This window comes from Vicugna pacos, chromosome 1, assembly GCF_048564905.1.
Source record: "Vicugna pacos chromosome 1, VicPac4, whole genome shotgun sequence".
Taxonomy (NCBI): Eukaryota; Metazoa; Chordata; class Mammalia; order Artiodactyla; family Camelidae; genus Vicugna; species Vicugna pacos.
In genome coordinates this window covers 68538165-68563626 of record NC_132987.1, presented here as the reverse complement: position 1 = coordinate 68563626, position 25462 = coordinate 68538165, and the positions used below count along the sequence as shown (strand labels likewise).

Here is a 25462-nt window from a genome sequence, read left to right as displayed (position 1 = left end):
CTTAACAGCCTAACTTATTCCAGGGATGGTCCTGACCTATGAGAACTCCCGAGGCTACTGATTAAGGTACTCAGTAAATTCTGACATTCCTGCGGTGACTCATCAGCAATACCAGCCTAAATAAACTGCGCTGCGTCTCTCTGTGGTACATTACTCAGCCATAGAAAGAAACACTTCTTTTGTTCAGATGTGGATGATGCTGTGTATGACACATGGCAGCTCCAGAGGAAAGGAAAAAAGACACAGGAGGGAAGGGAGGGGAGGAAGAAATTCACTGGACATCATCAAGTAATTGATCCCTCTCTCTATGTCTGAATTTCTCCCCATCTCTTCGTTTCCAGACCTCTGGCCCCTTCTGAGACTTTGGGCCAACTCAGTGTGAGCACTTCTGGGACAATTACTCCCCCTGTAAATGCAGTGTATGCCAGTTATAGAAACAGATCTACACATGGCCCTGGACAGAGAAGCGCGTGCCAGTGGGACTGAGCAGTCAGAACAGCAGCGAGGCCTATTAATGCACAAGAGCAGAACGAAGGATCGAATCACACCAACAAAAACAAATCAAACCAAAGTCACAACCAAAGCCCTGAGTGTGTGTTCCAGGAAAGCCCAGACCTACGAGGAATCCAGGGGAGTGGTGAGCTGAGCCCTGTCAAGGTACTTCCATCTGTCAGAATCACACATTCCAAAGTAGCCGAAATCTGCTGGCTGAGTTTCCTGTTCCTTCCGGCCTCCGTGAGGCAGGCTCAGGCAGCATCAGGCTCAGCCCATGTGAGATGCCTTCTCCCAATCACAGACCACCCTTCCCTGGTCCCCACGGCTCAAAGGGCTGGTGCAAGGCAGAAAAGCACTCAGGCCAGAGCAGCAGCGTGCAGAGCAGGCCGGCCCAGTGCCACCAGGAGGAGGAGAGGGAAAGGTGAGTAGACCCCTCCCGGGGCAGGGAAGATAACTGCACTCTCAGGGGTTGGGTGGCTTTCCTGTGAGGGGAGCTAGCTGAGTGCAAGGGAGAGGGGAAGATGTCAATTTCCTGATGAATACAACCTGTCATTTTCTGCAGTTCAGGATACTGTGAGTGTTCTGTTCTCTTTTAGTTTAAACTGTACAGACTGCTTTTTTAACCCCTTCAGTATTGTCCTGTTCTCAGAACTGAGATAAAGTTCTCCTGGGGGGTGTTATTCATCCATCCTGATGTTCACCTTACAGAAAGACCAAGAAAAATCCAAAAGCCTCGTGAAAACTTTAATCTCCTGAGTAGGTCCCAGATAGACAGACACCTTCGTGGACCCTCAGTTTCCTTGTAGAGTCCGAAAAGCACAAGAAAAATTAAGGAAACAGGTCACGACATTTCTTAAGAATCTGTCCCTTAGCCTAGCAGAGAAGAAGTGCCCTAGTCTTCTTGCCAGATGTCATCTGGTCCTGCCAACTCGTAATGGGATTTATAAGGCAATTTACCGGTGTTTCTCCTCTGAAGCAATAATACCGGTGTTTCTCCTCTGCTTAATAAATGTTGAAAAGATCAACAAATTAGCTGCATCTACACAATGTTATTTTCACATAACTTATTTTTACTCTTTTCCAGAGTAAAAATACCAGATCAGACCTGGTTGATCCACCAGGATTCACAAATCAAACTTTTTGTTCTAATGACATTTCTATACATAATATAGATTAACTTTCAAAGAATACTAGTATTATTTTATGTTTATGCTTATGGGTTTAAAATCCTTAACTGATAACTGGCTTTAAAGATTTTTAAGACATTTTGAATTTTTATTAATTTTAATGTCTTTTTTAAAATTATTATTTTTTTAAAAAGTATTTTGGTCCTTTATTAAAGATTTCTTGGGAAAGAAAATAGCTTAAGGCAAAACTTTTTACTGATTAAATAATACAAGGGTTTGTGGTGAATAACTTTTTTTTCTTGGTGTTTAGCAACATTTTTGTCTGAATAGAATAACTAAGCATAAGAAAGAACTCAGTTTATATATATATACACACATATTTCAATTATATATATATTTAACTTGGGTTATATAGTTTTCGAACTTTATAAAGAAATGGTTTTTCTTTTGATTACCTTTCTCAATGAGGAGGAAATTTTCTTATTTTGCTTTCTGCTACAACAGCTTTTTTTTTTTTTTTTGGCTTTTCTGCAACAATAGGCCTAAAAATCAGCAATCAGCTCATCTATTTTTTAACCACCTGGAAAGAATCATAGACTTGGAAATAACAAGAGGAACTTAGACACCATGTAGATAAGAAAAACAAATGAAATCTCAGAATTTCTTTGACCTCACCTGCTTACATTCTTACTCAGAGCAAACACTGATCAGCTCTAGAATATGCTTGACTCCAGTGCTGGAATCTGGGCCTCATGGCCATGCAGGTTGCCTGCACCCCTGATGGATCACTGCCCCCCAACTGGGACACAGGTCAAATTCAAGAGGAGGTACCTTAATTTCACCTCCCCCAGGGAATCTCCAGAGGGTTCCTGCGCTGGGGCTGGGCATCCCACTGGCATTGCCCACACCCAAGGTTCTTACTTGGCTGCAAACACCAGAGTGTTGCTTACATCTTAGTCCTTGACTTCAGGTGGGTGATCACTCTGAGGTCAGCACAGCAAACATCAGGGGTCTAGAGCAGTGCTGTCCAGTAGAACTTCCTGTGAGGATGGAAATATTCCATACAACAGCCACTCACCGCATATGGCTACTGAGCACCTAAAATGTGGCTAGTGCAAATAAAGAACTGAATTTTTAATTGTACTCAATTGAATTAATTCTAATGAAAATAGCTACCTGCCTTTACTAGTTACCACCTTGGTCAGAGCAGGTGTAGGGCTTTAAAGCAAGAAAGACTAATGGATGCTGTGGGCCATGGGTATCACGGCCATGGGAACAGACTCCTCCTTTCATCATGCCCAGGACTCATCATACCCTAAATCTGAGCAGACCAGCAATTGTCCTGATCTCATCTCCACAGCCATCTTTATCCTCATGTCCAAGTCAGACAACTGTCTAATCTTGTTCTGGATTTCAGAGTCAGGGCTAAGATAACAACCTATTATTTGTTTCTTCCCCTATTTCTCCTTTTTTTTTTCTCTTTGTCAATCCAAATTTCACTAGCATGAGCTATAAAGTGTGAGGTGTGGTTTGTGTGTTCTCTGGTCCAATAAACTTGGGTGAGTAAAAGAAGTAATGAACTTGAAAAAAAATGATCTCATGCCTAGTGAGTGAGTCTCACTTCGTTTTCTTCTGCTTTGAAAATGGGTTTGTTTAGTGAGCAATGGTTTTGAGACCTATTCAGTGTGTCTGGAAACATCAACACCATGGAGACGAATAATTATTAGAAGAAAACAAACTGAAGGAAGGTACAAGAAAAATAAAATTCCAGCCTTTCAAAAAATCTGCACTCCTCAGAGCAAAGGAACTCCCAGGATGTTGTGCAATTTGAGTAAATCATCATGGTGCCAGGCCACTGGGCAGCCTTCCACAGGGTGGGGCTCACGGGGGCTATTCCTGGGTGTGGAAAACACTTTGAGGAGAACTAGACACTTTCGTTCAGGGGCAGTATCGTTTCTGAAGGGGATAGCTGCTGCTACATTCTCTGCGCTCTACCATCCCACTTTTTAAAATTCACTCCATCCCATGTGCTTCCTTATTAGCCCTCCCAAGTAACAAACAAACAAACAAACAAACAAAAAAGAAGAAAGAAAAGGAAAGGGGAAAAAAGCCAAATATATACGAAGGAAGCACTGCTTTGGAATAACACAGGGAAGTTGCAGTAAACCCCGTATTTGCAAGAGCTCATACACTCTGGGGTCTAAAAGGGAAGTGGGGAAAGGGGAGACACACCACTTTATCAGGGCCAGGCTCCATGCACAGCCCCCAGCCCGCAGATCCTGAGTTAGGAGATTCATCTGTCGAGGCTCTTCCCTCTCCTAGGGCCCTTTTCCCTCTCAGGGTTTCTCCCTAATCACATTCCTTCTCAGTAAGACAAAAACTACCAACAGTGTAATCACTGATTTCTAGGTGTGTCACTCTTCAATTAATTTGAAAGCTTATAACTTTGTTTCTTTTGTGCAATTATTTGTCAAAGTGACTGTTTTTTAATGAACAGCAATCTATTCCTCTGTGGGTTCAGAACAAACTTATTAACAAACTTGGGTACAGACAAGAGGTAACCAAAAAAGAAAGAAAAAGAAAAAAGGTAACAGAGGGCCAGGATAGATTGCCATAGCTGTGGCTGAGGCCAGTAGGGGAGAGAAGCTATGCACACACACACACCAAACAGGACACAGTGTGGGCTCCCCTGGAGAGCTGTTTGCTTAGGGCAGAGGGAGGGAGGTGGGGAAGGCAGGCTGACTCTGGGCAAGAGTAGTTGGGGAAAGAAAAGGTTTTTCAGCTGAGCTTCAGAAGATGGTAAAGTGTTCAAGAAGCAGAAACGAGAGAACACTCAGAGGAGGTGAGGAAGGCAGGCCATTTGGAACCTAGTTGGTACCTACTGAATACAAGCTAAGGAGTGTGCATTTTCTCTCTTGGGTCCTCCAGCCTCTCTTCTGTGGGCCAGGAAGAGAATGAAATTATGGGGGCTGGACAAACACTGCAGATACAGCAAAGGGAAGTCATTAGTCTGCCTCCAAGAGCTGGAAAGCCAAAAATTTCTCAAATTTAAGTGCAAAAGAGTAGGATGGGAGAAATTTGGATTTGGAGAGATTGGTCAGCAAAGGCGAATGGGCGGACAGGTGGAGCCATCTGGCAACAGGTATAAGAAGGAGCTGGTGGCCAAGCTTGTGGTTGAGCAGGAGCGATCAGCAAAAACCACCTTTGAATTGAGGCTATAGGGAGCCTCTGGAAGTGTTTAAGCAGGGGTGTGACCTAAACCCAGAGCTGTATTTTAAGACAGTGCATCTCAGGATTAAGTGGCTGGCACTTAGAAGGCATGTTTATCTTTGTGGAACACCCTAAGGATTGACATGTTAGATTTCAAATAACTAAGTAAACCATTTTGGCCTAATTCATACTACAAACTAGATTTTGGCTAGACAGGTGGTAGTGGGCACCCAAGATCTAAGAAAAATTTGGGAGAGGAAAATGCTTAAAATGACAACTTTTTTAGACTTTGAAATATGGTTTATTACCCATTTTCATCAAATATGCGTTACTCTAATAATCGGCCTATTATAAACACAGGCATTAAAATGACAAATTTTGATCTTTAATTTTTCTTCAGATTAGGAAATGACTGCAATTCTTCAATTTTGACATCAAAACATGTTGCCCGAGTAGGCGGAAACTGTGCTCTGCAGGGTCATTTGAGAGCCTCTGCTTTAGAAAGTTCAGCCTGGAAGCACTGTATGTAATGGGAACAGAGGCTGGTGAATCCATCTGAGTCACAAGTCAGGAGCTGGCAGTGGGAATTGAAAAGAAAGGGTAAAATGGTCTCAGAAAACATCAGAAAATGATTATTTTTGCTTCTATCAGAAATATAAATCAATTTAAATTGGGAATATATTATTCAGGGTACTTCATAGAAACAGAACCAATAGAATATATAGAGAGACAAAGATTTCTTTTAAGGAATTGGTTTATGTGGTGATGGGGGCTGGCAAGTTTGAAATCTGTAGAGCAGGCCAAACAGGTTGAAAATTCAGGAAAGAAGCTGAAGTTGCAGTCTTGAGTCTGAACTCTGCAAACTGGCAACTCAGACAGGGTTTCTATGTTACAGTCTTGAGGAGGCAGAACTACTTCTTCAGGAAAGCTCAGTCTTTGCTCTTAAGCCCTTCAACTGATTGGATGAGGCCCACCCACATCATGGAGGTCATCTGCTTTATGCAAAGTCTACTAATTTAAACATCAATTACATCTAAAAAATATCTTCACAGCAATGTACAGACTGGTATTATATTTGATCAAATAACTGGGCACCATATCCTAGTCAAGTTGATGCATAAAATTAATCATTGGAGGGTGTTAATTTTGATACATTCTTATCAGGCAGGCAGAGACAAAACTCAAGAAGTTATTAACTTCTTAAGGCACGACTACTCCAGATCCCAGAGGACACCACAGTTTGTATTCTGTATGTAGAAAAGGGCCCACATGTCCCTCTTTTTTGCTCTCCCTCCATGCCTGTCCTCTCTGGAAACATCAACAAATTCATAATGTCTTTTTTGTTTTTAAATAGCCATCAGTGTGGAACTTTTTCAAAGTCTTTCTTTTTTCAACCTAAATAAGTTCATTCGTTTGCCCTTGTGCACAGGCATCAAATAGCCTCCCAAGAACACTAAAAGATTAGCAGGTCTGATCATTTCCTTCCATAGAAGTCACGTTTCCTTTCCTCTAAGTGTATCAGGAACACAGCCTTCTATGAGAGATTGCTCCTGCTGGTCTATTATGGAAGTAAACTTGCCCCAGTTTTCCAGGAGCCTTTCCTAGACGTGTTCCACTGAGAGACTAGGTAATAGCAACCTACACACTTGGACCAAGGTTTTCCAACTTCACTCTTGAGTATCTTCTAACTTCTTGGATAACCACCTTCTGAACTTAGTGATTTGCCTAGCTGTTTCTTTTGTTAGTTCTAGAGCAGTTGTTTGCAGCCACTCTCGGGCGAGCTCTGTGGTGAGGAAGTTTACAGCTGGTGAGGGGAGGCCCTGGGAGGTTCAGGCTCCTACTCTTGTTTCAGCCAGAATCTGCTCTGGGTTTAGACATGAGCATTGCATATTGAAACCTTATTTCTGTATTTCCTTTGAAAATGTGGCTTTTTTTAATTTCTTTTAATTGGAGTATACTTGATGTACAATATTATACAAGTTACAGGTGTACAATATAGTGATTCACAATTTTTAAAGGTTATACTCTATTTAGTCATTATAGAATGTTGACTATATCCCCTGTGCTGTACAATATATCCTGTAGCTTATTTTATACATAATAGTTGACATCTCTTAATCCCCTACCCCTATATTGCCCTGCCCACTCCTCACTGGTAACCACTAGTTTATTCTCTGTATCTGTGAGTCTGCTTCTTTTTGTTATATTCACTAGTTTGTTGTATCTTTTAGATTTTACATATAAGTGATATCATACATTAGGTGTCTTTCTCTGACTTATTTCACTTAGTTTAATACCCTCCAAGTCTATCCACGTTGTTGCAAATGGGAAAATCTCATTCTTTTTTAAGAATTACTAGTATCCCATTGTGTGTGCGTGTGTGTGTGTGTGTGTCTGTGTGTGTGTGTGTGTGTAACACCACATCTTCGTGATCCGTTCATCTGTTTATGGACACTGAGGTTGCTTCTCTATCTTGGCAATTGTAAATAACACTGCTATGAACATTGCGGTGCATGTATCTTTTTGAATTAGTGGGATTTTTTTTCCAGATATATGGGCAGACGTGGAATTGCTGGGTCATATGGTAGCTCTAGTTTTGGTTTTTTGGGAAGCCTCCTGTTTTCCACAGTGGCTGCACCAATTTACATTCCCACTGTTGCTCTGTTTTAGAACAAAATTAAATCTCTAGTATTAGATGCCTTTACCATTCACTATCTGCTCTGGTCTGTCTGCTTCAAGAAACTCAGGCAAAAGTAAAGAAAAGTAATATTGGTTGGGTAACTAATAGTGCTAGAACTTCACATATTTTTTCATGTAATTTTCTCATTAACCCTTTAAGTATTACCACACCCATTCAGAGATAAAGCTTAACAAGATTAAGTAACTACCAGAGGTCACAGAACTGCTAAGTGGTGGAGCTGAGTCAAACCTGGGTCTATCTAAAGCTCATGTTCGTTCTACATCCTGTTCTACATCCAACCTGTTCTGTAATAAAGGTCTAGGCAAATCATTCACTCATATATTCTTCATTCATTTAAATACACATTTTTAAAATTTATTTCATCTGCCCTTTTACTGAGCAAAATAATTTACCGAGGGCCTGCCATGTGAAAGGCACTGTGCAACTTTGGACCTAGAAAGACAAATAAAACAGGGTCCCAGAGCTCCTCCTGCTTAAGGAGACTTGCAGTGAAGTGCAGGGAGCCCTTTGTAGGTTGATAGCAGGAGGAAAAGAATGCACAAGGAGAGCAGAACAGAGTCCTCCCTGAGTAATTTCTGTGTCAGGGAGAAAGCAGCTCCAGTACAGAGGAGGAAACTCAAGGGTCATCTCTGTATCACCTGGCAGTCTGGACCAGAGGCTGCAGAACTGGCCAAAGCCAGGGGATGAGGCCCAGCCGCGGGTGCTAACCGTTGAGGAATGCCGTTGGAATGCACAGAGGGCCTTCCCGTCCGGACGTGCTGCCTGGTACCTGACTCTGGCACAACTGGGAAGCTTTTTCTCCTCTCCCAAAAAGATCATCCCCCCATGAATCTTTCCGTGGAAAATAAAGAGGAGCAAGGATGGGAGGTTAGCAAGGCTTTTAGGACCCTCCCCAGAGCAGTGCCTGAGCAGGGAGCAGAGGGAGGGTGAAAGGGGCTGCTTCACCTCAGCTTAGACGCTTTGGCAGTGGGACCAGTAACCATGAAAACCTCCCTCCTAGGACTCCGGGGTCACTAGCACATACTGCAAAGCCACAGCCCAGTAGCCTGCCCCTCCTAAATAGCCTCCTGGTTATTATTCATAGTTTCTTATGTCTGTAAACAATCTTGGTATTTACCAATCACTTCCACGTCTTTTATGTCAGCAGTCACAATAATCCCATCAGATGAGATGTGTTTTATCCACTTTATAAATGAGGAAATAGACACTGAGTTGGTGTTGCCAGTAAGGACCGAGCAAGACCAGGTTTGAACCTTGGCCTTCTAACCCCAAGTCCGGTGTGCTCACCATTAGACACAGCCAGTATACCACCCTGCGAGCTGCCAGAAGCCTACACTTGGCAGCCACCCCTCTTGACGTTTGTGGCTGTTTAGGGGATGCAACACATGTTTTAGGTCTTCCAGACACCAGCCTAGTGTAAATACCAGCGGCCGCGGAGGGGCTGTGAGCACTGGCTCTCACCCTGACCTGCACGTCTGCCCCTCTTGCTCTGAAGAACTCTGCTCCCAGGCGCAGGCGAGGGCACCGCAGGTCTGGGATACATCTAGCTGGACTTTCTGGAACAAGGTGTGGGTGCAGCATTGGGTCTTGGGGAAATGCACAAACATTAGTGCAGTTTCGAGGGGCTACAGAGGCAAGAACGTAGAAAAGTGAATGAAGAGATGCCTGGAGAGTCTGACCTTTGCAAACAGGCTCATCTCAGCGGGGAAATGTAGTATCTGCTCTCTCTGCTCCAGGCTTGGTGAGGAAGCGAGCAAGATGTTTTGTTCTGTTTTGTTTCCTACTGAAAGTATTAACCACGTTGCAAGTCTTTACAGAGTACGATGTTAAGTAAATGATCTGGAGCTGGGCAGATCTGGATTTGAATCTCAGCTTTTGCATTATCTAGCAATGTGACCTGGGCCAAGTAATTAATCTCTTTAAGCCTCCTTTTCTTCATCAGCAAAATGGCAAGAAAAGAGATTCTCCCCAGATCTTCCAGAAGGAGGGCAGCTCTGCTGACACCTAGATTTTAGCCCAGAGGGACTCATTCCATGCTTCTGGCCTCCAGAATAATACAAGATAATACCTGTGTGTTGTTTGAAGTCACTAAGTTTGCGGTAATTTGTTACAACAGCAGTAAGTAACCAATACAGATTTTGGTAAAAATACCCATCTCTTAGGTCAATTGAGCGGATGAACAGAGTGCTAACATGTGCCAAGACCATCGTAAGTCTCGCCAAATGACAACTTACATCAACACTTTGCTATTTTGTGCCATTATCTGAAAAATGATGTGCCACTGAAGGAGCAGAAGCGGGAGAAGAGGAGGGCGCGGAGTGAAACCAGAGAAACAGCTGGCAGGCAGCAAGTTCAGCGCACGTGCGCATCGGCACAGGCCTGCCTTCCGTAAATCAGCCTCCGGCTGGGCTGCCCCTGGCCTGTCTGACCTCATGCTTGTCAAGATATCTTCGCTCTTCCTTTCACTGAAGCCAAGCTCCTACCTGCCTCTTTCCTTCTGTTCTTCCACTCTGGTCTGCATTTCCCCACCCTAATTCTGACTTGCAATTCTCCCACAGAGGATTCTATGTCCCTTTGAAAACTCTGTGTGGCAGAGTCACCTTTGGGAAAGGATACCTCATAGGAACATAACTGGGTCACTTGGATCAAATCCCTTGTTCAGGGTCCCGTCAGCTCCTTCTGGACCAATAAAGCCCTCTTTCTTTCCTACCTGCCTTCTTTTCTCTCCATAGCCATACTTTCTTCCTTTATTCTAATGTGTACAGTCATTTTTGCTTTGAGTCCATGTTGCTATAATCATACTCCAGATTCCTTGAAAGAACAAGTTGTCTTCTTTCTGTTCTTTAAAGCCCACCTAATGACCACAAATAGGCTGCTCCCTGCAAAGGGGTCCTAATTGATCCTGGGTGATAATGGGCTGAATCTGGCCTCTCCAGATTTTTGCCCTTTACTCTGTACATGAACTTGTGCTGTCTGAACTTTCACCTTTCATGGTCTATTTATCTATGTCTCTAGTTTAGATGGTAACCCATCTGGTCAGGAGCGATATCTGTGCATTCCTGTAGTAAACTTTACAATGTGGCTGAGCCGGCTACGTAAGTGAGGCTCCCCTTGGGGGATGTTGTGCATTAACTCCTTCAGGGCCTCCAGCTCCACTCAGTCTAATGTGCAACCATCTCGGGAAAGGACAAAAGACATTTCTAAGCCCAAAATGACATTTCCAAGCAGAAAGAAATGAACGGCATTTCTAAGCAGAATCTACGCATAGGGATTTTGTAACAGTGGCCCGGTTTCTTCTACTCACTCAGCAAACATTGATGGAGTCCCCGCCATGTGACCCGAAAACACTCATAAATTTCAACCCCTTCAGTCCCCACCACTACCCAGGTGAAGAGGTAAAGGAAACACTTAGAGATGTTTGAGATTACTTGGAAGGTGGGTAATAACTTACGTGAGAGTGTAATGATGAAGTTAAATTTAGCGAGGTCTGAGTCAGATAGAAGGCTTGCCTCCCACGGGTTCCCCACACAAACCGGAACTTCAGCCAAACTGGCTGATCTGCTATCTTCTGGGCTCCTTTGTTCTTCCAGGGCTCTGCTCCCTAACCGCCCCTTTCCTTTTACCTCCAATGTCACACCCCACCTTCTTTCCACACCCACCTCTACTCGACCATACACACTCTGCCAGCCTCATCTGTTTCCTCCTCAGAACTCCCACGGTACTCAGGGTCTCACTAGATGCATTACAGTGATGTCGGAACACAGCTTCCCCACTACAGCGTAAAATCCTAGAATACAGCAATCTTCCTAACGTATCTTTGTTATGACTCAAAATGCAGCTTGTGTCATATAATACATTTTGATTTAGAGCATGAGTACGTGAAGTGGATAGTTAATTTAATTAATAAAACACTGAGATACGTGATGGCTTATCTCCAGGTAATTCAAATGCAAAAGCCAAAATAATTGACCCGAACACTTACTTACCCTTGTGTTCCTTCCACAGAATCCCCAGGGAGGGAAAGACTCACTTTTTTTTAAGTACCATATTCAGCAGTAAACCTTGTAAATAATTCCTGGGAGCCAGTGTGGGCTGGGGGACAGCACTGGGGCTGTGGAGTCGTGCAGACCAAGGTCTCCAGCCCTTCCACTTCCTGGGTTGTATGACCGCAGGGAACTTAATTCACCAGTTTAAGCTTTAGTGTCCTCATCTGCAAAATGGAGCCCCCTCACCCTCTTTCTCTACCTAATTGGGTTATGAGAATTACATGTGTGTATGTAGAGCGCCTAGTGGAGTGGCACCTGGGGGAAACTAAATGTTAGCCCCTCTCTCCCACCTCCCCCTCCTCTTATGTGACAGGGTATTTTTAATTTGCCATCTCCATTGAAAGATACAAAACATCCTGAAAAGAATGATTTTTAACAGCTGCCCAGAGTCCACATGGGAACCAATTGCCAACTCTGGGCGCAGGTTTATCCTTTGGGTTTTGGTCTGCCGTGAGCGAGGGCAGGAAGAGGCATCCCAGGGACCCTCTCATGTTTCATCGCCGCCGCAGGTCGGCCCTCGGCGACTTGGGGGCTGCAGTTCCTCACTCAGAAGGACACCGTCTGTATGTTCCTGACCTAAAGAACTCCGGAAAGTCACTGATCAGACGCAGGCTGGCTTTACCGTTTTTCCCCTTCTTCAAAAAATTACAGTGATTACAGAACTTAGTAGCCAAACTTCCTCCATCACTAAATGATTGCACGGCTTGGTCTGGAAGACGAGAAGGCAGTGCATGATGGCGTGATGTGGTCACGCTTTGGAACTTGCAGCAGTCTTTATCATGTGCTCCTGTCGGGTTGTAATGTTCTCAACTGTGTCCTCAGCCTGGGGGAAATTCTGAAGATGACCAAAGACGAGTCCACTGTTCGTTGCTTCCAGAGCCTACTGATTTTTGGAAATGTGATTGTCGGTGTAAGTAATGAGTATTTTCCTGGAAATGCTGCTCTCCCTGTAATCATGATTTTAGATCAATCAAAAGTGAGAGCTGAAAGGAAAATAATGATATCATTCCTGCCTCTCTACGTCTTTTCTGCCATTTAAGAAATGTGTTGGTAAAACATGCCAGCTAGACTTGAACTGCATACATAGTCATGTATAACTATGTAATATATCAAAAGGCTATGTTGAAAAAAATAGGCATTTCCCTCCCAACTTTAAAACATAAGAATCTAAAGGGAGTCGTGCCAACCATCGTCAGCATCCAAGCACTCCCACACACACACTGGTGTGTCTTTCCTGTTCCACCTTGATTTGATTTGTATGGACCCTGCTGTTAGGGTTGGTGGGGAAAGAGGTTTGCGTCTTGTTCTGGCTATATGCAGGCCAGGACCGGGATGTGAGAGCAGCTCAGAGGCCAGGCTGCTGGGGACATTGTGGTGAGCGTCAAGATCACTGGCTCTGGGTCCAGCCCTGCTTCTGACTCTGTGATCCTGGACAGGTCATTGCCTTTCAGAGACAAGATCCCTCATCTATAAAATCCAGGGAGTGGGAAAGATAACAACCAAGGTTCCTTCTGGCTCTAATGTTCAGTGGCTCTCTGGCACTGATAAATATAACCAAGACCAGCTTAAATATTACAGTCCAGGAATTTGAGCGGTGGGCAGTGGAAATGGGGTGGGAGGTTATCTTCATACAAGAAGTCACTGTCTGAGCGGTTCATGCCCCAAGGGTTTTATGGGTGTTCTGAAATTGTCTGGGTCTTCTCCCAAAGAGCAATAAGATGGAGCAGAATGTGGAAGGAGGCATGCAACCAATTTGTAGGATGGAGGGAGCCGTTTGATTTCCTTAGTTGTGTAAAGCCTATGCAGGGGATGGAGTTAGTCTCTCTTGCCCTCCCCTCCACCCCTTTCCCAACTATGCTCTCCTGGCTGCTGGCCTGACAGAATCCCTCTGCCCCTAGATGTGTGGCATTGCCCTGACAGCAGAGTGCATCTTCTTTGTATCCGACCAACACAGCCTCTACCCTCTGCTTGAAGCCACTGACAATGATGACATCTATGGGGCAGCCTGGATCGGCATGTTTGTTGGCATCTGCCTCTTCTGCCTATCTGTCCTAGGCATCGTAGGCATCCTAAAGTCCAACAGAAAAATTCTTCTGGCGGTAAGACCTTAAAACTCTCTACATTTGTGTCCTGGGCTAATTCTGATGGATTGTTGCTTCTTTCCTGAGCACAATGCTTTAGCTTTTAATGGGGTAGGTGGGAGCAGAGGATGCCAGGTGAGGGGTGAGAAGAGGGCAAGACTCTCCCTGCCATGAAGATTGTCCATGTAGGGGCCAGGATGCCCTCCACTATTGCAAGTCCAGGAGATTCCAGTACAGAGAACCCAAAGAGAAGAGACCTGGGGGGGTCGCCTGTTGAGTATTTCCACATCTGCGTTTCTCCAGCGGGTGTCTGCATGCGCCCAGCAGGTGCAGCTGGGAGATACACTGGCCAGAAAAGAGACATAGTGAGAACTTCATAATTAGATTTTTTTCTCTTGAGAATAAGTAGTTTAAAGTAAGCATTTTCATATGAATCAAGTGTTGCTATATTAGCATATAAATCACAAAATACGCATGAATTTTTAAGAAAAAGCATGAGCCTTTGTAGACATTTTTGAGCTCAAGGCTGATAATTTTGTAGGATGACTTACACTTCCCATTTTACGTGCTCATTCTGCTTTTTAGGGACCCTGGAAACCCTTGCTGGGCACCATTGCAGAGATCAGCCCTAGCTCCCATCTGCCTCTGGAGGCTCTAATCCTGTGCACCCACAGGGAGACTCTGCCCCAAACCACACACAGCAGGTGGGGCCCTGCCTTTGCAGATAGAAGCAAATTGGCAGCCAGCAGGGCTCTCTCTGCCCCAGTGCTCAGGACAGCAGTTTCCTATTTTGCAATGGGGTCCCACCCCCACTCCCTACCCCTGAAATTACTCTCCTACCCAAATGCTGCAAGCCCCGAGTTCCACCTTCATGGAACGAGTCCAGCAGGCTCAGGTGCCTGTTGGTTTGCTTTTCCTGCGAACTGACACCGTCCCGGTACCCAGGGAATGCAGAACATTGACATTCTCTGGGCCATTAGTGTGAGTTAGTTCTCGGGCAAAAGCACTCACTTTTGCAGGGTGGGGAAAGGAATTCAGGGAAAGGTAAAGAAGGAGCAGGTGTCCTTAGAGACAAGCTTCAGCTGCATCCTGGTCTCCCTTTGAGCCAGTCACGCATGCCTGGCCCAGCTGGGAGACCTGGGTAGGGGAACATCCTTTACCGTGCCGGGCAGGGAGACAGGGCAGTGCACCCTTGACAGGGCTGAAGGAAGAAAACACCTGCAGACTATGCCTCCTTAGAGCATCTCTAAGGGGGTTCTGGGCCTCTTTAAGGGGAGCCAGCAAAGCTCTCAACAAAGCAAGGCAGCTGCTAATACAGGAGGGGAAAGGTGATGAGGCCTCTGAAGGGAGGCCTGCCATTAGCTGGGAGTTAACAGTAGCCAAAGCCTTTCCCTGGGCCGAGTGGTTAAGGCAGCAGGAGGTTAGGGCAGCAGCTGCTCTAGGAGCCTCCCCTGCCCGGAGACGAAGAACCGTGTTTTCCCAGCGCCCCTCTGCCGACAGTGCCCACAGAAGAACCCAAGGACCAAGAGCATGTGTGCAAGGCTGAGGAGGACAGCAAAGACAGAATTCCTCCAAATAGACCCCACCCCAGATTCACAGGTTATTTCTCCTTCAGATATTTTCCAGCCATAAATAGGGGCCGTGTGGCGTGGAGGCATCACGTGTGCGTGCACGCACTCACACACACACACACACACCCCAACAGAAACACAAGATGCGCTCTGTTTCACCCACCTGACCTGATGTAACTAGAGTGGGGTGATTGAGAGAAGATGCCAGGGGAAAGAGAGCTGTGTACCTGGAGGCTGCCTGTTCCTCTCTGATGAGACTGGACATTATCAGAAGGGACGATGGATATTAAGCACAATTCAGTTCATCTTATTCTGACCTTGGTAATCCTAAATTTTAAGTAAACCAATAAAGAAAATGTCTCCCCATGAGAGGGGATTTATGAGGCTCTACATAGTGTGTGATACACTAAGACTCTCTAGCCAGCCATTGAAAACATACACACACACACACACACAGAGTCCATTCTCTTGTATTTGATTTTCCCAGTTAAAATAGAAATGCAGGATACTGAACTGAGAAAGCTCTGTATTCATTAGTCATTTGTTCTCCGGGAAAAGAAGAGAATGGAGCTGATTAGCACCAAGTCTGGCTCCAAGCAGCTGATCAGTGAAGGTTTGATGAAAGATTATGTGAATGATTGGGTGATTATATTTAGGTGAACATGCTGCTGAAAACATAGCAATTATTTGTTTAAAAAAAACCTCTTTAGAAGTAGATGTAATTCTTTCATTCCTTTTGTTTCCCTTCCAGTATTTCATTCTGATGTTTATCGTGTATGGCTTTGAAGTGGCATCTTGTATCACAGCAGCAACACAGCGAGACTTTGTGAGTACAGCCTCAAAAAGCATAGTGCAGAAACGATCGTATGAATCATCACTGTTGTCACAATAATATAATAACTGACATGTATTAAGCCCTTACCCTGTACCAGGCATTGTAATATGCTGCTTAATAATAAACATACAATTTTGCTTAATTCTCATTATGACCCTATGAAATAGGTATTAACACTATTGTCATTTTATAGATAAAAATTAAAATGTGACTTGAAAAGTCCAAGGTTACGCAGCTGGTGAAAGAGTGGAATCCTGCATCCAGGCAGTGTGAGTCCCAGGGCCAGGCTCTTCTCCACTCAGCCCTGCCACTAGCCTTCCAAGAGGATGATCAATAATCCGCCACATCTAGACTTCCTCTCAACTCAGCACCCTGCTTTCTCTCCTTTTCTCCGTCCTCTAGCCTAAGCCACCCTATAGTGCCTGTCCGTCCTGGTCGCATTAGGGTTTCTTTGAAGATGGGGGTCTTCTCCCTACACAGGACTTCAGCCTCCCAGAGCAGCCTCACACCCGCCCGCACCCCTACTCAATGGTTCTGAACACAGGTTTATTCCAAGAGACAGTGTTCAGTGCCCCCAGCAGCCGGTCTAGCAAATCGCTTTGTCTCCTTGACGATTTGCGTGTTAACTCTTCCTCTTGTGTTGCCTCCTCCCACCGTAGTTCACACGCAACCTCTTCCTGAAGCAGATGCTGGAGAGGTACCAAAACAACAGCCCTCCAAACAACGATGACCAGTGGAAAAACAATGGAGTCACCAGGACCTGGGACCGGCTCATGCTCCAGGTAATGGTTGCCGTCGTGGGGCAATGCCACTTTGTACCTAAACCATTTACCAGAGGTGCATGCATGGCTGAGAGTGAAGTCAAAGTGTGCGGACTGCAGCCTCCAGAGGGCTTCCTTCAAAAAGAGACTTGACAAAGACAGGTTCTATTCCGCTTATTTACTGGCAGGGACTGGGGGTGCACACGTGACTCAGTGGAACCCCTAGATCTGTATTTTAAGCCATGATGTTGATGAGCTTCCATTTATGAGAAATGACCTTGTCAAGAAATTTGGATTAATCAGACGCTCTACTTCTTAGAATTCAGGCATCACTTACATCAAAAAATTGTTGCTCCTCCACCCCACAATGAATTCAAGTGGCAATGATTGTCTATTTTGCTTCTTTAGTACATTTTCACACCTGTAGCTTACCTTGTTAAGGACCATGGGCTGTGACTTGATTTGATCATTCAGTTTTCACTAATTTGTCATACCTTATTCCAAGTTTACCTCAGGTACTAACAAAAGTACAAGTCTTTCAGAATACCCACTATCACCCCTACATTGTGTAAGTATATAAATTCTTATCCCCTACATAAGCCCTCATGTGACCCAACTCTCCCACGACCCCCTACGTCCCCTCCCCACCCAACCGCCGATGCTTCACAGTCCGTCATCAGCAAACTCCCTTAGAGCCTCCACCCTTCTTTGAACTCTCTTTACCATCATCTTCTACAGTTCCCTTCATTGATTCCAATATTCCTGTTCTATCATTTTTTAGCCCATTAGGACCTCCAATGTATAGGCCACTTTTTCACTTCCTATCACTCTTCTGACTATAGGTCAAGTATTTTTTCCACTCTTAGCAAAGAACTAAACTTTTCAAATGAAAATGTGAATGCTCACACACTTGAAAAATCCACTTACCATTTTTTTAAAGCCCAGTCTGAAGTAAGTCTGGTTCAGACTTAACCATTTCCCCCCAAAATGCTCAGGTCAAATTACAGAATGAGATAATTTCCATAATCCAGTGGCAAACAGGATACACTTTTAAGGCAGTTGCTTTATCACCAAGTTTGCTGGATATATTTATTCTAACAGTTGAGAGATGCCATAGTTTTAATTTCTTCCCCTAGAAGCATTTTAGCATAATTTATAAAAAGGTAGGAAACTGATATACACTGTGTTTTATCCTTTATCCTCAGTTTTATCTGGAGTGTAAGGATATGAGCTATGTGTTAGGAGATCTTCCTTTCCTATGTAAATTCATACCTGTGTGCCATCAGGTTTTGGTTATTTTCTTCCAGTTTATTTTCTCCCCTTATAAAAATAAAACATGGGGCAGGGGAGGGTACAGCTCATGTGCTTAGCATGCACAAGGTCCTGGGTTCAATACCCAGTGCCTCCATTAAAAATAAATAAATACATAAACCGAATTACCTCCCCTCTCCAAAACAAAAACAAAACAAAAAAAGTGAAAAAGGATCTTATTTAAAAAATAATAATATTTAATTGCTCCAGAAAATGTTGTAAGTGTAGAAAAGTAAAACGAGAATAACTCATAATGTCTTCACCACCAAAATTTTAATTTTCTGATTCTCAATTTGCTCATATGTAATATGAGAATAATTATAATTCTCTAACATTGTTGTATCAGGATATTAGCATTAATAATGACTGACATTTATTAAGGGTTTACAATAGGCCAGGCACTGTGCTGAACACGTTAAATGTATTAACTTATTTAATCCTCACACAACTCTATGAGGTAAATACTACATTTGTCCCAATTTTGCAGTTAAGTAAAATGAGGCTTAGAAAGTTTAACTTGTCAAAGACTCTAGAGCTCATTAATGGCTACTAAACTAATAAATGTAAAAGTATTTTGTAATTGCTAAAATGAAATACCTTAAAAATACCTTCAGTTCTCGTTTGGGGATTTTTGGTAAACCTTAAGATATGGTACACTTTCCATATCTTCTTTCTCCATAAAATCTCAGTCGCTACATTGGTGAGTCTAGCAAGGATCATGGAAGAGAATTTTCTCTCTCTCATCTGCCGACAGGACAATTGCTGTGGTGTGAATGGTCCATCAGACTGGCAGAAATACACATCTGCCTTCCGGACAGAGAATAACGATGCTGACTATCCCTGGCCTCGTCAGTGCTGTGTTATGAACAATCTTAAAGAACCTCTCAACCTGGAGGCCTGCAAACTCGGAGTGCCTGGTTACTATCACAATCAGGTGAGTCGTCTCTCCTCCAAGACCTGCCAGAAGGTTTTTCATTCTTCATGAAGAAAATACTGGTTAACCGTAGGTATTAGTCTCTCGCTAAAGAATTCTGCACCCTTTCTCCTAAACTTCATGTTAACTGTTTCCTTCTCTGTTGGTCAACTGTAAATTCTAATCTAGGGCTGATCTGGGAAAATTTACATTTTAATGAAATTAAGAAAACATGAGAAATGCAATAGCAAGATCCAACTTTGTTTAAATGAAAATTATTTGTACCAGGTGTAGAATTGGTATTTTGAAAAATATTTACATCAAATAAAGAATTGCTCTGCCTGTTTTTGCAAAATGTTGATCGAAAGGGATGATGCACAAAAGGAATATTTTGCCAGTTCCAAAGCAATGGCAGTTGCTGAGGGTAAATGCGGTAATTATACACCCACATTCCTTTACTCAGTGGCCATGTGGAACAGTCGTAATAAAATGTTAGATTGGTGATTTGGGCAGAAGATAGCTTACATAGAGGTGGGTTTTGAAAGTGTTTCCAGCCTGATGAGAATGATATGATGATGATGAAAACTGACATTTATTGAGTACTTATCTGCCCTGACACTTCTGCAAGTGCCATACAGATATTAACGCATTTAACGCTCAGAGGGTGGTGCCACTATAATCCCTATTTTACAGATGAGAAACCGAGGTACAGAGATGCTAATAACTGCCTAGCCCAAGGCAATGCAGCTAGTATGTGGAAGAGTCAGGATTCAAAGGCTAGCAGCCTGGCTCCAGACCCCAGACTTTAAGCCAAGAAAGAGCTTGGTAATAATCTCCCAAAGCCCTAAAGAGAATCCTCATACAGAAAAGGACATGGGAGGGCTGTACAGATTATTTTGCAGAGTCGTTCAAAGCAACCCTCATTTAGCTGTTCAGCAACACTGTTTTGGTATTGTTTTGATCAGTCATATTCAGACTGCTAGAAAAATTAAATTTATTGCTTGTAATTACAATATGCAACATAATTATCACTCTCAGGAGTAATAAAATGATTTTAATATTTCAGCCTTGGAACTAGCCCACATAGACATATCTTAACTGGATTGTAATCTTATACAAACTGTATCATCTCTTTGAAAGAGACAAAAAATGTTGTTTGTCATTAGATAATTGGTTTATTTCACAGCCACGCTATTTTCCCTCTCACATAGAACATTCTAGTAATGAGGGGCCTCTATGCTCCTTTTGACGACCTTTGTCATGCCCTCCCTTACAGTCCTTGGCCTCATCACCTCCTCTACCCACCAGCTACACCACAATGACAAACTCACTGTCACTCAATACGGCACCACGTTCCTGCATCATGAACCCCCTCTCTCTGTCTTGGACTCCCTGTGCTCCTGCTTTCTCAGTCTCACTCATTCTTCACCCTCAACACAATCTCTTATCTACTCAACTTTCCTAATTCTCCCTGCCCTGGTCTCGCTGGTTCCCACATGCCACTGTTCTCTCCGAGTGACAGGTCCTGTAAATTCTCTTATAGCAATCCTTTTCCACAAAGCAAAGTATGCCACCCCAGTACCCCATATACTTTACTTCCAGGATTGCAGTAACATATTGAAATATATTAAAATTCTTTGCTTGCAAGTCTGTTTTTTTATGAGCTTCTTTGAGGGCCATGCATCATTCAGTTCTGGATCTTCAGTTCGTAGCACAATGCCTGGCACAAAGCAGGCATCAATAAGTGGTGGTTGGGCAGATGAAGAGGTGAATGACTCTTTTTCACATCTATATCATAGCTTTGCATGATCTACAATGCACAAAGGAAGGCTAACAAAATTAGAGAAGTCATCATAAGTGCAGTAATAAGAGAAATCCACCAGAATGTCATGTAGTGTGTCAGATGCAAATATGTACATTTGTACGTCGTGGTTCATCTGCCCCCAACATGCTGTGTGCAAATTCTGATCACTACAGCTCAAGAGCATTTTGATGGGACTAAGGCAGGTCAAGGGAAGCCCCACTACAATGACAGAAAGGCATCATGAAAGGCACGAAATGAGAAGAGGTGAAGAAATAGGGGCTTTTGTCTGTGAGCTCCAGGAGGTCAGGACCCACTCTTGCCTTATCACAGCGGAGTGCCCGGCCCAGTGCCTGGCACCTGGCATGAATGGGCTTTTATACATATTACTGGCCAAAAAACTAGCTCCCAGGATTGTCAGGAGGATCAAGTGAGAAATGGATGTGGGAGGGTTTGTGAACCATCCAGTGCCACCAATAATATTGTTGTAATGATTACTTTCCATCACGGCCCATTCATCCTAATTAGGTGCCTACTTTGTGCCAGGCTCTTGTTCTAGGTTCTAGAGAGTCAAAAACAGGCAAGATAAAATCCCTGCCCTTGTAGAGCTTGTGCTTTATAATATGGGAGGCAGACACAATTGAGTTACTAAACAAATACACAACAAATTCCAGGTCATGATAAATGCCATGAGCAGAAATAAAGCAAGAGGAATACATAGAAAATAATGAGGGAAAGATATTTTTCTCTATGGCTGTCAGGAAAGAAAGGCTTTATTGAGAGGATATTTGCACAGACTTCTGAATTAAGTGAGAAAAGGAGACCCTCACTTACAGAAGATTAAAGAAAAGAGTTCTGAACAAAGGAAGCGGCAAGTGCAAAGGCCCTGAGGTGGGGGCCCTTTGCTTTTTGGTCATCAGTATGGCCAGGCGGGAACATGTGAAGGAAGAGTGGAAAGCAAGCATGAATTTAGATTTAATAAGTCTGAAGCTTATTAAATTGGTGGGGAGGGGGTTCTCCTTAGGAAAAACAATCTAACACATGCCTACAAAATTAGGTACAGGGCTTTGGAATGGTCTTGCAAACAAACAGCCCTGAGCCCAAACTCATTAGCTTTATAGTGAAACAGCCTCTGGTAGTGGCAGCTGGGGTCACAGGGAGAGGCAGGCCCACATCCTACAGCGGCTCATGGGCCACTGTGAGGATGTACAATTTCATGTTAAGGGTGGTGGGAAGCCCGTGGAGGGTTTTGAGCAGGAAGGTGATGTGATGTAACCTATGTTTTACGAGGCCCCTCTGGCCCTTTGTGAAGACTAGTCAGGTACCAAGAGTGGACTTAGGCCTCAGGGAAACCAGTTAGGAGGCGACTGTAGTCACCCTGGTTCAGACCCTGGCAGACCAAGGTGGCAGCAGGAAGTAACACGTGTTTGGATTTGAGATATATTTAAAAAGTAGCCTCAGAAGGATTGACTTAAGAGGAAAACAGTTAAGGATAATTGTAAGATTTTTTTCATTACAGCATCTAGGCAATGGGAGGGGCCTGTCAGGAAGACGGGGAAGAGTAAGCGGGGCAGAAGTCAGGGCACGCACAGCAGAGGCAGGGCAAGGATGGGGGTTCACAAGGGGCTGGGACAGGATTAGAGAGGATGGAACTTCAAGCGGCCCCCTGCAGACCCTGGGCAGGGCCTAAACTTTAAGGTCAGCCTTTCCAGCACATTTCCCTCTGGACCTGAGTGGTTCATGAAACCAGCCTGGCCGTTGCCTTTCCGAGGCATTCCTGTGATTCTCAGGGCTTTAGTAGAAGTCACTCAGATGGCAGGTCTAGCCCTATGTATGTGTCACCCCAGCACTTTGCACAGAGACTGGAACAGAATTTGCCATATATAAAATGTGACCAGATTGTGGCATGTGTGAATGGATGGCTCGATGAATAAAAACTTGGTTACTCTTTTGTACACACACCATGGCTCTTCTAGAATCCTATGATGCTTTGTTGAAATATGATGTCAAAGGAGAATTTAGAAAGCATGGTATTGGGGTTCCTTTAATGATTACAAAATAAATTTTCATTCACTGGAAGCACTTTTATTAAAAAACAAATCAAAAAGTAACTCTGCCCGCAAACAAATCACCAATAAAATCCTTTGGGAGAAGAAAAAAAAAACCCTCAAATTTTATTGCAAATACTTTACATTTACAATATGAGAAAAATGTTATGCTGAAATTGTAGCACCTTGGTTAGTTAGAGTGAATGCTAAAGATACAAATAAACGTGATACAGATTAGTTGTTTGGCAGGATTACTCCTGTTTCTTCAGTAGAGGACTGTTAACACCTGGCTGATCACAGGGTTGTAGAAATAGCTAGTTATGTTACACTGCACTTTGGAGTGGCATTGATTCAAATAGCAATCAGCTTTCCCACCCATCTCTTACATCTTTTTTCTGGTCCCTCCCACACGGATGTGGAATTGCCCCCTTCTCCAGGGCTGCTATGAACTGATCTCTGGACCAATGAACCGACACGCCTGGGGGGTTGCATGGTTTGGATTTGCCATTCTCTGCTGGACTGTGAGTATTTCCCATCACATGTTTTATTTCAGAGAGGATGGTGGTAGGAGAGAGCTTGAGATTGCCCTTGGTTAACCCAACCTCATTAGAATGTCTAGAAACAAAACCTCAGACCTGTGGGCTACTCAGGAAGCTGCTGGCACCAGGGCACAGACAGTGGATTCCCTCCGGAAGTGGGGCGGTATCTTCCCCTACCAACCAGATCCTTCTCTGGCTGACAAGGGTGCACGTGCGTGCTCCTCCATCCTCCGGATCTCGTTTATTCATTACAAGTAGATATCAGGGACTGTCATCTATCTTTATGGTTCCTGTCCAACTCTCACCTGCCTCCCTCCTCCCAAAGAGCTGCCTCCATCAGTCTCACCCTGCCCTGTCTCCCGCTTTATCTGATGCACTTGCGGCAACAGGGGAGAATGGTGATTCTTAGCCCTAAATGCACATTACAACCTCATGGGGGAGCTTGTGGGGAGTGGGGAGCATACCTGAACCATACCCTCCCAGACTCAGATTTCAGCTAATCTAGGGCAGGACCCAGACCTTTTTTTTTCCCTTTTTAAAAAAAATTTTCCAGATGATTCTCATTTGCTGTCAGGATTAAGAGCCATTGCATTCAGGAAACAGTCCCCCAGTTTTAGTTTCAGAACCCCTCTACTCTCTCAAAAATTTCTGAGGACTCCAAAAATCTTTTGTTTCTGGAAGCTATATCTATTGACAATTACCCTATTGGAAACTAACACAGACTTTTAAAAAATACTTGTTAATTCATTTAAAATAATAACAAACCAATTACATGTTACTAATAACAATATATTTCTGTGGGGAAAAGTGACTATTTTTCCAAACCAAAAAAAAATAGTGAGAAAAGTGGCTTTTTTTTTTTTTTTTTACATTTTTGGAATTCCCTTCAATGTCTGGCTTTAACAGAAGGCAGCTGGGTTTCCCATATTTCATCTTCATTTAATCTGTTATAATACGTTGCTTAGGTTGAAGGATTTGAAGAAAATCCACCCTCTACATGGCTATGTCGTTGAAAACAACAGGAATGTTTTGGTAGCCTTATCAAAAATAATTGGAGGAGGGAGGGTATAGCTCAGTGGCAGAGTGCGTACCTAGCATGCACAACGTCCTGGGTTCCATTCCCAGTGCCTCTGTTTAAAAAACTAAGAATAAAAACAAATAAACTTAAAATTACCCTCCCCATTAATAATAATAATAAATAATTGTGAATATTCTTCTTTAGTACCACATAAAACTTGACAAGTAGTAGTTTTTTAAAAATGAGTTGCAATAAGGAGTGTGAAATGTCGAAGAACATTTCAGACTCTATTACATTAAAATGCACTACATTGGCTTGTCTTGCCGTTTGCATAAACCTTTCACCCATCCATGATTCTAGAATATCTAGAACATCTAGACCAATGAACATTGGTTATTTGGGAGAATACTGATTCACTGTGTGTCAGGATGGACTCAGTGTCACCTCTGCCCCTGTGGCGATGCTTAAGGTGAGATTACTCTCAAAAATCCAGTGTCACTTAACCTGAATGAACCTAACATCATTTTTTTCCCCAAGTATGAGGTGTTTCTAAAACAAGTCCTTATTTATTTTTCTTTGTTTTTCTTTTCCTTTGTATTCTAGTTTTGGGTTCTCCTAGGTACCATGTTCTACTGGAGCAGAATTGAATATTAAGAATGAAGTGTAACCACCACATGTACCTCCCCTGGTGACTCTGGATTTGGTGCTGGAGCTGCTCTCTGCTGATATTCCACCTGTGTGCTCCCCGGGAACACGTGCGTTCTTCCTCACTTTGCCAAGTCAGCTGGTATGGAGTTCCTCTAGGCCCTTACGCTCCTGAAATTCTCACCCCTGCTGTTTTTAGGAAATGGAGAATTTAGGATAGTAGATAAGAACGATTCCTGTCCCTGTTTACTTTTAATTTGGGGAATAAAGACCTTCACAGGAAACTGTGTTATCCCAGCAAGCAAGTCTGTACCGAGACAGCAAATCTGCCTGTGTTTCTCGCTGCTTTCTAAAAGAAAC

The 25462-nt window shown here is 43.6% G+C and overlaps 2 protein-coding genes across 3 annotated transcripts in view; both read left to right on the top strand.

Annotated features, from left to right (window-relative positions):
- TEX55 (testis expressed 55) overlaps positions 1–10159 on the top strand; it is a 31482-nt gene extending 21323 nt beyond the window's left edge. Inside the window, exon 4 of one of the 2 annotated variants that reach the window (XM_072964658.1) lies at positions 9696–10159. In XM_072964658.1, the coding sequence (XP_072820759.1) occupies positions 9696–9704 (9 nt within the window). In that variant the 3' untranslated portion in view covers positions 9705–10159. The remainder of the gene's footprint in view (positions 1–9695) is intronic. The other variant, XM_072964654.1, reaches the window with a different exon arrangement.
- On the top strand, positions 389–25386 carry UPK1B (uroplakin 1B). The gene is made up of 8 exons (XM_015244462.3): positions 389–916; positions 12402–12489; positions 13478–13678; positions 15983–16057; positions 16726–16848; positions 18893–19072; positions 23338–23421; positions 25061–25386. Exons 1-8 carry the CDS (start codon positions 777–779, stop codon positions 25109–25111), a joined length of 942 nt encoding a protein of 313 aa, XP_015099948.2. The 5' UTR covers positions 389–776; the 3' UTR covers positions 25112–25386.
- The last annotated feature ends 76 nt before the right edge of the window (positions 25387–25462 follow it).

What these genes read in the sequence shown, in the direction of transcription:
- UPK1B (XM_015244462.3), top strand. Translation starts at nt 777, where the DNA reads ATGCCTTCTCCCAATCACAGACCACCCTTCCCTGGTCCCCACGGCTCA. An exon ending in ACAGAAAAATTCTTCTGGCG is followed by an intron (nt 13,679 to 15,982) that starts GTAAGACCTTAA and finishes TTTCCCTTCCAG; the next exon opens with TATTTCATTCTGATGTTTAT. An exon ending in CTGGTTACTATCACAATCAG is followed by an intron (nt 19,073 to 23,337) that starts GTGAGTCGTCTC and finishes CCCCTTCTCCAG; the next exon opens with GGCTGCTATGAACTGATCTC.